This window comes from Pholis gunnellus (assembly GCF_910591455.1).
Source record: "Pholis gunnellus genome assembly, chromosome: 14".
NCBI lineage: Eukaryota > Metazoa > Chordata > Actinopteri > Perciformes > Pholidae > Pholis > Pholis gunnellus.
This window is the reverse complement of record NC_136541.1, coordinates 11,266,108-11,279,333: the sequence shown is the minus strand read 5'-3', so window position 1 is coordinate 11,279,333 and position 13,226 is coordinate 11,266,108. Positions and strand designations below refer to the sequence as shown.

The 13,226-nt window shown below is 40.2% G+C and overlaps 1 protein-coding gene across 1 annotated transcript; it reads left to right on the top strand.

Annotated features, from left to right (window-relative positions):
* Positions 1-5,742: 5,742 nt before the first annotated feature.
* Positions 5,743-7,236, top strand: LOC306705799 (protein shisa-like-2A; the record flags this gene model as incomplete). Its single annotated transcript, XM_079172650.1, has 3 exons — positions 5,743-5,927; positions 6,615-6,751; positions 7,052-7,236. Exons 1-3 carry the CDS (start codon positions 5,746-5,748, stop codon positions 7,234-7,236), a joined length of 504 nt encoding a protein of 167 aa, XP_079028776.1. The 5' UTR covers positions 5,743-5,745.
* Positions 7,237-13,226: the final 5,990 nt, after the last annotated feature.

The window sequence follows — 13,226 nt, the reverse complement described above, 5'->3', positions numbered from 1 at the left end:
TTTAATTAAATTAGAATCAAATGAGTACAAAGATCAAGATGCACTGAATAAACTTTAACGGAAGATCTCAGATTGATATGAACAGCAGAGGTCTATCAATTTACACTTAAATACCCAAATGTGCGATCCCCACTATCCTCTCCACCGTCTCCGCTCTCAAGTGGTTCAATGGAAATGTCTGCCATATACTCATCGGGCTTAATTGAAACAAACACTTCCTGAAAGTGCATTGCAACTTATGGAGGATGGCTTCACCTGCTGCATATTTAATAATAGTTATGCAACTTTAATTGGAATACATAGATAGGAGCCCCTCCCATGTGTGTGCTGAAAACAATCAAAATCCCTTTGTCTTTCATGTTTATTCTTGGACATATTCCACCATTTAAAAGAAAGAAAAAACGGTAGTCCCAAGTGCCCAAAGACTAAATACAGTGTGATAAGAAAAGCTCACCTCTGAGCCAAACGCTTAGACCAATATCGACATTTAAATTTAGATTTGTGCTTAGGCAAGCCTAGAGAACTTTTCCATCAACAGAATAAAACATTTCAGTTGCGTGCACAAATGGGTGAAACATAATCGTGGAGTTCGAGCCATTTGTAAAATAGAGAAATACTTGTATGCAAATGGCATTAGATGCCACACAGGACACAGTTCATTGTAACGTTAATGTCGTTGCTTTGTGTTTGGAAGGATAAGCAGCTCTTTATTGCAGGGTGCTTAATTAGGGCCAATAATGACTGCAGTCTCTTCTGGCTTCTGATTGGGTAAAATGTTTAACAAGTTGTGTTTAGCACAACTTCTGCCACGTCCCGCGGCTGCTTCACCCGCGGTGTGTGATGGAGAGATAGCGCAGGTCCTTCCTTTCTGCTGCTGTCAGACTGCACAACAGACACTGCTCCCAGTAGATCGCACATACCAAACAAAGTTCATTTATGCAATATTCCAATGTATCCACTGTGCATTATCAATTATCTGTGCAACCCACTGTACAATAAAAAACATTCAGATTATATCATATTGTACGTGTTATACTTATTTATTATACATTTACTATGTGATTACTTATTTATTATACTTGTTTTGTTCTTATTTTTGTATTTATTTATGTCTCTTGTTCGTTTGCACTATCCATTCTGCAGCTGTAATCCTGCAAATGTCCCCACTGTGGGACTAATAAAGGATTATCTTATCTTATTACAGCCCGTAATAGAGGCAAAACAGGGAGCAAGGATGGGATGTGTTTGACAGCGACACACAAGGATGCAGGAGGGATTTGAAGCTAAAGTAACTGAGAAAGAGGAAAACTAAATGGAAAAACAATGTGAGAATGTGAGGAGGAAAAGTGCCAAGAGAGCAAAAAATAGGCTCAAAGTCGATTCATGAAGTTATGAAGACAGGAGAGACACAAATAATATTGCAATAAAAGCAAAAAAAAGAGCCCCCGTGCATACACCTTCAGACCTCCATCATGCTGATTAAATCAAAGTCCTTCACAATGCAAACGGCGTAGTTCATTTCCATTAACAACAACGCCCCACGTGTTGCACAAGGGCAAAAGCAGAGGCTCTCCTGTTATGTTAACATAACAAGCTTTCACATGATGGGTGACATTACTCTAATTGTAATCCCAGATGCCACATCTGCTGCGAGGCTGCTGTGTAATCCCTGACTGGGCTCCGGGATGGGATGTTGTCTGCGGCTAAAGACGTGGACTCAGATGCCGGCTAATCGCTAACTGCCATTTTTTGGAAAATGTAATTTCATAAAAAGCCAGAGGCCACTTTAGGTGTCGATCAGAACCAGGTCACTCAACATCTCTCTGCATTCAACACTGCTCCTTGTGGTTAATGAAACCTCTACTGTCGTTGATAAGCACAGGGACACGGGGATCTCACTAAACATCGAAACGCTGCAAGAAGAGTTTGAAAAGCACCAATCGGCACAATAGATACTGGGATGGATAGTGACGGTTCCTGAAGCTCTCTATGTCAGAATATACAACTTCAATGGAGGAGATTTGAAGTCAGTTGCTCGGCTCAGTCTTTCCCATTGTTACAGAACACATTCACCGACAAATGACTCCAGTTCAAGTAGCTGAATTGTGCTTTTTTTGGGTGTGATGCTCTACTCCCTGATGCTGTGATAGCACTAAATCAGCCATTTCACTCTGCACTTTTCAGATTTTCAGTCACGTTCTCACGCTCTAATTTGTATGCACTGGCCACAAAATATACCAATGGAGGTGTTAATTGAAAAAAAAAAAGCTTACTTGGACTCATTTGAAAGTATAACAGCGAAGGCAAAAATGAAAAAAATAATAATAGAGTGAGAAGAAGTGCAGCACATATGAGGGGAGTTTGTAGTGTGCTTTTTGCTGTGCAGCATGCAGCGAGCACAGCGGTGGTCGGTGTTGTCTGTCATGTGGCAGAGCGCAATAATGTAGTTTGTTTACGGTTCTTGGCGGGGAGGAGGAGAGATGCAGGGCTGAGATGGATGGCAGGGGGAAGTTAGAGGAGGAGGAGGAGGAGGATGAAGGCCGGTCGGCTGTCAGTGGCAGGGGGGTCGCGTCACTGCTGTGATCACTCGCCTGTTGAATGAACAAGCGAGGAGAGAACGGACATCAGTGCGACGTGAACACTGAATTGAGACTGTAATATGTGCACGTACGTCTGTGTGTGACGGGTGCCGAGTGATGTTTATGAAACAAGTAGGTGTGCGTTCTAACCGCCACGTCCCTCCACAATCCCCCCCACCACTGTCAAATAATCCCCGTTCTTCTGCCAATTTTTTCCCTGTTTCTGGATTGGACCGGCAGAGATAATCTGGGATTAGAGCGAGTAGTCAGGCCTGGTGTGCTGCTCATTCATTTAGAGAGGGCAGACATGTTCAACATCCACAGGTCATCTGCTGCAGGCCACAACATATTCCATTACATGTCATCCCAGGGCAAAATCGGAGCAGATTTGGGCACTTTTGCATGCTCGACTCAGAGCAAGGATGAGTGTGGTTGCCGCCTGTTGGGCTGGAGTGGTGCAGTCGATTCGACCCACAGCAGCCTAAATGAATGTAGTGCTGAGATACTGGCAGATATATGTGACTGATCCTTCTCTCTTTCTAACTCTTCCTAAATGTTCTTTTTGTTCTCTTCTGTTTCTACTGTCACAATGTTCCTGTGTGTGCGCGCGTTAGATGAGGGATTACATTGTATCGGATGGCAGGAACGATTATTGTCATTGACTAAGTGCTCCATTCAAGGTCTAACTGATGGGACTCTCCTGTTATCTGTCTTTTCTTTCTGACAACCCCTTTTGTAAAGCTCATGAACAGACATACAGACAATAGTTGAATTGTGTGGCTCCGTGTTTCAGCGGCTTGTCCCTTTTGAATCTCCAAGAATCCAATTAAACAGTCAGCCTTTTGTCACACCAGCTTCAATCTTCTTTTTTCATTGTTACAATATCTTTACCGTTATTTCTTATTTTTTAAAGGATTACATTATTGACTTACTCCTTACTGAGTCTCCCTTTACACAAGCCTCACACTGAATGTCTCACATATGATGGTATTTGTGGAGGAATGTCTTCCCACTGATGTATGGAGCTAGAAGATGTTCCCCTCTGCCTCGTTACTGCTGATCCTGGAGCCACGAGGTTTCATTACAAATCTCCAAGTGAATTAATTTTCCTTTTACGCTCTAGAGAAGATTTTATAATTCATACCATATGTCCCTCACATGTACACACACACACAAATGTAATCCATCCCTCCCTCCATCCATCCATTTACGAACATATGAGATGAGATTTTCTTGCATGGCTGTTGCATCACTTTTCTTGTTCATGTTTTTTGATACTTCATTATAGAAGTATATACCTGCTTTTGTGTGTTTCCCTGTTGTGTGATTGTCTGCCCGGCCCTGATTGTTTTCACCTGGTCAGGGTCCCTGATTATAGTGTTATTAGTAGTATAGTCAAATCTATTTACTCTATTTTGTTGTTAATCATTATGATTTATTTTATTTTATTGATATTTTGATCCTTTATAATCCTTTTTTTAAATTAAGATTAGTGATTGATTGATTGATAAATGTCTCTTTCCATTTTTTAATTGCTGGTGAACGTTTTTCCAATAATCTTCATCTGACCAACTAAATTGGCTGCAACCTCATATCGCCGTCACTGTATTTAAGTACAGTTCAGAGAAACCTTCACAGATTTACATGCTTTACATTCGTCATGTGGAGGACTCTTACCGATAATGTGAAGCCTTTTCATGCGGGGGCAGAGCCTCTGTTGATCTTGTTACACCTTAAACAGCATTTCAACCTTTTTAAAAATGGACGGTGAAAAATATTTTGTTAGTTTAGTAGATAAATACTAACAGTATCCATTTATATATATATATATATATATATATATATATATATATATATATATATATATATATATATATACGTATGTATCAGTGTGTAATGTAATATAATATAATAGAACATGTTTATTTATTGAGATGCCCCTATGGACCTTGTTGGTCAAGATCAGGAGAAGTAAACATGAAGTGTAATTAGGAATGCTGATGTTAAATTAAGCTATGATGAGTTTTCACTGTTAATTTACCATCTCAATTAAATGTTGATGCCTCCATGACCAAGTTCAGCAGATGAGACTGAGGACAACGATGTAGAAGAAAAGATGTTCACTTTGCCTAATATGTAGCTTGACAGAGTTCTCATGTGTACCCTGGTGTTCTCATGTTTCCTTACCTCCTCCTCCCTCACTCCCTAACTGTCCGGGCTGGATCTGTCCCCGTTGTTTTAAAAAGCTAAATAAGTTATTAACATGACTGCATCCAGCTAGCCAAACCTGTCTGGTGTACAGCTAGTAGAGAAGCTTCGTGTACTGCTTCCCTTTCCCGCTAGTCTGCTGTGTGATTGTGAGGTCAGGCTGATCTGGGATCAGCTCTTTGCCCTGAAGTTTCTCCGCCAAACTTCTGTGCTCGCGCTGGCGCTGGCGAATTTGGCCCCAAACCGAATCTATTTGAGGACGCTGATTGGCTAAATTGTATGTCACTCATTTATATCTTTAATCAGCAATTGGCTAAACTGCTTCATAGACCCGCCTCTTTTGGGCCAATTCTCGACGGCCCCAGCGCTGCTGAGACGTGCAGACAGGCGGAGAGGACGAGCAGGAAAAGCAGATATTTTGCGCAGATATCATATTTTACAAATATTACTGGGTTTCCATAGTTCAAAAACACAAATATTGACAATTTGTATATATATACATATATATATATATATTTTGTGTGGCTCAAGGCCCCATGACCCTCTATTGGCCAGCCACCACTGATATGTATGATATATATATATATATAAATAGGTACATGTATGTGTGTGTATATAAATGTATATATATATATTAATATATATATATGTGTGTGTATATATATATATATATATATATATACAGTATAAATATGTGTATATGAGAGAGAGGGAGAGAGAGAGAGAGAGAGAGAGAGAGAGAGAGAGAGAGAGAGAGAGAGAGAGAGAGCGCAACAGTTTTCTTCAGATTCAAAATTACCACCACCGTCCTCCTTCTTGTCCAATTCCTAAAGAGCACAGAGCAGATGGAGAAGCAGCACCTTCACGCCGAGGCTGCAGGGATCTTCTTCTTCTTCACCACTTTAATCTTCGGATAAGAAGTGTTTTTTTCTTCTACTCAGTCATCTCCTGCTGCAGCATGAGCGCTGAATGCAGCAGTTACCACAGCGCTGACGGTGTGTTTGTGGACGGGTTCTCGTGCCCCAGACCGGGCAATGCTGTTGCTGCTCACTTCTGCTGCGGATTTAATGATGTCAAGTATTGCTGTGACGATCCCAACAGTTTTTTCCCCTATGAGTACGGATACATGTGGTGGCTGAGGTGAGGGCAATTTTAATTTGGCAAAAAAGTATTCCCCCCGCCCCCATCTTATTGTTGGTCATTGTTTTCTACTGTTTTAGTTATTTTGTCACTTCGGAATTCCTAAATAATCTAAAGCTGTTGTTGGCTATAGTCACATTCTGTCATGATCAACAGATGAACTATTCACTGCGGGTGTTGTTAACTATCCAGAAATGTGGGCAGCAGCACCACCCGTTTCAAACCCTGACTCTCTTATACATTCTCTTGTGATCAAGCTATGTTAATAAAGGTGCAGTTGCTCCATTTGATTAAAGTAATTTGTGGATAAATATGCCTATAAAAATATTTTTAAATGATGATTACAGTTGTCTATTTAATTTTTTTCATGAATGCTTTGTCTATATATCCGATACTGAATTATTCATATTTGCATATTTGATCTTCTTTTGGTATCCACCACATCACCTTGTCCTCTCCTCCTTTCTCCTTATCTCCTCTCCTCTCTTATTTTCCTTCCTCTTCGCTCTCTCTCCTCCTCGCCTCTTCTCCCCTCTCCTTGTCTCCTCTCCTCTCATGTCCCCTCCTCCATCTCTTCTCTTCCCTTCTTTCCATATCTCCTTATGTCTATTATTTTCCTTTCCTCTGCTCTCCTCCTCCTCTCTCCTCTTTTCTTCTCTCCTCCCTCCTTGTCTCCTCTCCTCTCAGCATCGGCGCTCTGGTTGGTCTATCCATTGCAGCAGTAGTCCTTCTTGCCTTCCTCATCACCGTATGTGTCCTCTGCTACCTCTTTATTGCCACCAAACCCAGCCGTCTTGACAACGGCCTACCCCTCAGAGCACCAGGTTAGTGTGTGTGTTCAGCATCTCCTAAAATTACTTCCAATTCAGTTCAATATGCATTATTGGCAAGAATGTAACATGGACAATATTACCAAGGGACCAAGTAATGATGGGATTATAAAGACTCTTACTGGAAAAGGAATTTTCATTCAAATGTGCTCTTTCTGAAATCCTTTTAATTCAGAGAAAATCGCCACAATTATCAGGTTTTAAATGACTCATTTTTGTTTTGTGTCTGGTGAGTGCACAGAACAGAGGCTGTGTAACTTAGAACTTCGTGAAATATGTCTTTGTTCTTTTCAGCAGGAGCTCCCAGTGAGGGTTCCACGCCTGGAAGAGCGACCTGTGTCTCCGGTCCGCAGGGATTCAGAAAACACTTCATGAGCAGGAAGTTGGACTGTGATAACCAGCCGCCAGACCCCGAGATCCTGTTCCAGAGGTGTTTCACAGCCACCGCCATCGGCACGAAAGGGGAAAATCCTTCATAGACCTCTTGTTAAAAATGTGGCCATCAGACCAGAGATCAAGACAGTCAGTGAATCTGGAGGCGGACTGTGTTGACAGGGGAGGGCTGGGACACTGGGAGGAATAGTAGCTGAAACAATGTGGTATGTATGGGAGTCATTGGGGTTGAGTATTAACTCTGAGTGCTTGAAATCAAACTAAAATGTGCACAACGAAGCCATGCTTGAATTTCTTCCCACACTAAATTCTCTCCTCCTCATGGCTGCATAATTTCGACACTCAGCACTGTGCAGCAGTAATCAAGAGCGTATGGATGGAACTCAATTATCTAGTGCTTTGTTCCAGTTTACACTCAGGATTTGCAGTTTCATGTGTGTCTATAACGATGCTGAAAATATGACTGAAAACAGGAAAAAGAGCCCGACACACCAGGACGACGACAGTCTTGACATCAAGGCCGCAAAGTCAGGGTGCACCCTTGTAAAGTAGGGTGCTGTAGACTGGCCGTCACATCTGCTACGTTTTACTCAGGGACTAAAGAGATCCACAGTGTGATGAGTCATAACAATGCTGGTTATTTGTTCAAAAGCTTAAAATTACACATTTTTACATTTGTCTGATAGGAGATTGAGGTCAACATGTGTCTCCTATGTCAGAGCTATAGTTTCTTTCAACCATGGTCAATTTCATTTAGAGATGCACAAAAGATCTTTCTATTTTTGGCATTTTCTTCCGTTGAAGAGGCAGACAGGAGAACTAGCAGAAAGACAAAGGCCCCCTGCTGGAATCCATGTTGTGCCTTGATCTTTCATTTATCAGGACACCATGAATCATAGCGCGAATTGTTTTATACTTAGATTCTCTCTTTAACGGTGCTCTCAGGATGATCTGAGTCGCAACAAGGAGTTTAGTCGGGATAATGATACAACACACGCATGAAAAATCAATATGAGTTAAATCAACAATACCAACATTACAGCACATAATGACGAGGCTGGGGCGGTGAGCTGTGGCCGCAGCTGGCACGAGCGTAATCGACTGTCATGGGTGCCACATTATAATGGACCAATGAGAAAATCAAATATCACAGTATTTTTGACTAAATACCTCAATATTGAAAGTTGACTATTGGTGCTTTCACAAAGAATTAACACAGTGAGATTTTTAATATCTAATCATAATCAAGTAATGTGGATATGATGACTAATTGGGTAAAGGCAAATAATAGAAGAGCTAGTCTGATAGGGTCCGGAAATCACATAATTCTACTGTAATGCAGCCTTGAAAACCAGGAAAAGACTTCACTTATTCTATATAACAATAACCAAAATCTTAGAGGACATCTTGTCTCACATCACGATATCGATACATCGATATATGGTCCAGCTTCAGTTGATAGCAGCACATGTGGCGTGTGAATTAGCCAGTGATCGTTAAGCAAGAATCAATCATCTGATCATCTGATACCAATTAGTGAATACGGTCGTTGCAGGGTTGTCTGGCAAAAGCAATTAAACCTGGCTCAGCTTTTCCAATGGTGATGAAAGATGTATGTATTTGACGTATTTGACACTTTGATCTGAGGTTATTCAGAGTGCATTTGCATATGAAGATGAAAATAATTTTTGGGACAAACACAAAGCTTTACGACCAATGTGTCACCGAACATTTTTCAGTCTCTTTCATTCAATGATTCCAAACTAACCAACTTAAAGGATACTTTCATCTTTTTTCAAGCTTGTCTTCATGTTTAGTATTGGTTTACTACAGATTTGGAAGTATGAAACTGCCCCTAATTGCATGAGGAAATAACAGTAGACTAACTTCTCTATCCAAACACATCTCGTGGTAAATGGCAGTATTATACTGAATAACCTGCGGTGTCATCAAATGTTACACCATCATCTTAGCTTTTGTCTAAGGAGCTCTTATTGCTTTACAGTGTTACTTAGAAGGCATACATCGAGATCACAAAGCTGCATTTCTGTGGGCCCACTATTCCATGTATCTGCTGGATAGCCAATTCCTTCTCAAAACTTTCAAGTGCCCTTGTTTTTGTAACTGGTAGCTTAAGCGTTTATCAATCCATGCAAAATGTCACGTCTTGTATCGGTGAATACATTTTGCTTGTGTAATTGTTGTGGAAAAACGTTGACTGTCGTCAGTTTTGAATGTCAACACGTTTTCTTTGTCCGACAGTCAAAATATCAACTGCTGGCATGTTTGTCAAAAGTGTGGAGGAATTAAGTTTCTGTTATTGATTAATTCGTAAATGTCAGCACAAAGCTGTGCTCAGTAATCGACTGTAGCATGCATAATGATTGTAGGAGAAAAAAAACCTCCTGGTTTCAGATTATTTTCATATCATGTCCCTGGTGTTTTTTTTAACGCATTCCATGAATGTACACCGTGGTTTATTGATACAGTGCTTGAAAGAGCATCAATAAAATCTGAATCAAAGGACGCGTCCTGATTATTGTGCAGCGATGCTGCCTTTTCCCTGAAAGACTGTCACGTGGTGGAAAATCACTAAACAAGTTACAGCTCATACTATTTACATTGTGAAGGGATTTTGATGCACCTAGACTCTGATCTATGTTATCGACATATGAACTCAAAACTGCTAATGGTTATTAAAGTAAACCGTGAATACTGGCACTATTCTGCGAAGGATTCATCCTTTTTTAAATTATTTGTGGAGCTTAAGGTTTCTTCACTGCTAAACTGGGGTTGGTTGTATTAAAAGCATCCAGCTGAGCACCTCTGATAATGACGGCCTTTTTTCTGTCTCTCTTTCCCTCCACTTTAAAGACACTATGTTAGTTGAATAGTTAAAAAGGAAGAGATTAAACGAGTCAGTGTGACTGAACGTCAGATTTGGTTCTGGCTTTTGGTTCTTGATCTTTCCCTGCAGAAAGGCAGAGTCTTGTAAAGCCAGCAGGAGCCTTTCTGGAAATGTAAAGTAGTAAGAACATTGGTATAAAGGATGACAGTGACAACAAAACAGCTTTGTTCACTCTTTAATCTTGTTAGCCTTATTTTCTTGGGTGAGATAAGGGGCCGTATCATGAAAAACTCATATTTTTTCAGTCCTTGCGAACATGTGGGTATCTGTAGTGCAGAGATGGATGCCTCGCTCTCTATTGCAAACCAAGTCTACCTACGGGGACCAATAAAAGTAACCTGAACCTGAACCTGAACCTGCAAACCCACAAACTGTGAAATAAGAAAACCCAGTCAGTTTGTATGTGGCTTGCCCAGATCAGAAGACATGTGATTCAACAAGACATTCAGATTTGGCTCATCTTCCTACGGAGAGGCGAAGTCCCGCCCCTTTTGGTCAACCACCATGGGACCTTATTTCAGAAGAAAAATGTGCTTTAGTCTTCGGCTAGAGTCAAATTATTTAGTTTGACTTGTGCCATGAATTACACAATGATGTTTGTCAACAGTGCTTGAAGTGGGCCGATACTCACCAGTACCCAGGGTTCTGTAATTTATTGATACAATGTTCACAACTTGTGAACAAATTCGCGATGAAACATTATTTAAAAGTTTTCTGTATCTGATCTTTTGATTTACAGAATATAATTTTACAGTGCAAAGATATCCAGAAGAATTTAATGTTCAAATGAAGGCTGTGATACGTGTGATAAAATAATTGTTTAACTATTGCAAGTTTAGTCCGTAAGCTTTTTGGGCATTACCTAGGCCTGTAGTAATAATAATGCCTATGCACATGGCAACATGTTAATAAGGGGAGTACTTAAAGAGACAGGCGCTGAAATTGAGCTTTTCAGACAGAGGTTGAATACAGGTATAGTCAGACAGATAGGATGAGAAAAATAAGACGTCTTTTGATCATTAAAGCATGTAAACAGGTTCTAGAAACCCCAAAAATACATGAACCTGAAAATGAACATGATAAGTCCTTGTTAATATATACACATAACATGATTAATCCAATGTCTCCTCCTTGTGTGTTCTAGCACACTGTAGGTTCATAAGCACCAAAGTAAATTTGCTCAGCTGTGGGCCTTACAATGACCATAATGGAGAAAGCTTAATGGATTATAATTGGATCGGGTTTTTTTCTCAGTCTAGAAGGCGCCCTAATATGCATATCAAATGCAAGTTGTATTTCTGAAATAGAGACACTTGAAGAACCTCCTTTTGCATCGATTATGCTTTTAATTACATGGATATGTTCAGGTATTAATAAGCTGTGTTAATGTATTAGAGGGATGATGAGATGTGTCATATGAAAATTGCAATAAAGTGCAATATGCACATTAATATGCATTAAGCTCTCTACAGATGTCTGTCGTTATGGCAGGACTGGGAGCAGGACACTTAAGCCGGTTTGGTTCTGGTTTATAAGCAATATGAGCGTGTCAAAACTCCAAACTGTCCATTACTACACTGATTAAATTTGATTATTCACTGAAAGCTAAGGGTAAAAATCACAGATGAAATGTTGACATGCACAGAGAATGTCGGTCACCATAACAACACAGAATTACACAGAATGGGTTTTGCAGAATAAATGGGATTTTGACAGTTACTGATCAATGAGCATTTTTATTCTTGACCCCACTGCTTTGTCCAGCCTATAATTTCAAGGTATTTCTACCTGTTTCAACAAGATCTTTTAAATAAGACTGCAATAAGATCTATATAAAAGGATGTGTATTTGTTTCAAGAAAAACAACACTGAATACTGGATATGACGACTTAAACTTTAAACCTCATTCTGAATGGAAAGTATGTAACTATGAAGTGACCACAAATCAATTTCCCTTTCTTTTTTAGAAGGAACTGATTAAATGTGATGGGGGGCTGAATGGAGTATGAATGCATAATAAACAATTTAACAAGCTGGGGACTAAGGTACCATAAACAAATTACTAAAGCAGAGGAAAGGTTGGAAAAAGAGGGGAGGGTCGTGTTGCTTTTCTTTTTGCAGAGGGGAGGGTCCGACCTTTTGGGAAGAGCAGAGGAGGGTTTGCAGCCAGCTGACTGCTTTTTAGCTCTGGGGACAGACAGGAGCGGAGAGTCCTGCTTGGGGAGATCAGACAAATAGGAAGGGGGCGTGTCCATTTACAATTTTGTCAGTCATCAGAGGCAGTGTGATCTGACATGTATGGGAATCAATGAAGGGAAGTTACATTTTGTGTAATATGGTGAAAGATTTAGTTTTATTTGTAATTCTGGTTGCAGCGTTCTGCACCACTTGAAGACTTTTAGTAATTGTCTGGGGCAGGCCGGACAAAAAAACCTTACAATAGTAAAGTCTGTAAAAAAAAAGGCATGGAGAGAAAATACAGAATTGTTGCTACTAAATGCGTAAAACAGCTAAAGTTTTTGAAAAAATGTAAAAAGAATAGAAGCTGGTACTTTTCTTAGTTCTGAAAGCTCACGTCTCTACTTCACTGTGCATTGATGTTTCCTGGTGATCTTAAAAAATCAAATCATATTCATACATGTACACATGAAAGCTGACCTGTACATTCAACTCAGAGGGAGAGGGCTGCTGTAAAGCACCCGGAGAGCAGCCTGGGGCTCAGTGACTCACTGAAGAACACCTCCGCCCACTGATTGTGAAGCATTGTTGTATTCGTATTAAAGAAAAGCGCAGAATTTATAGTGAGGTGCAGCGAGAGAGATTAAAGTGTCTGAATTCTTACGATTTAAGCTCTTATGAAGACACTTGATTTCCTTCTCTCAGCATCACTGATTTAGTGAGAAGTGGTTCAAGAACGAACAAAAAATGATCTTCATGAAGCAATGTAAAATCCACCTTTTTATCTCGGTGATTTTCCTTAACTGCCCAAAACTAATGGTAAATTGATGCAGATGCGCTCCGTGCACATACAGCATGTAGACTACGTGGAGTGCTCTTGTTTCATATGTGTTGTATGTGATTATAGTGACACTATCTGGCCTCAGAGCACAGATGCAGCAATGATGACAATTTAGCCAAAGGCTTTATTTGACCATGTCGCTGAATTTT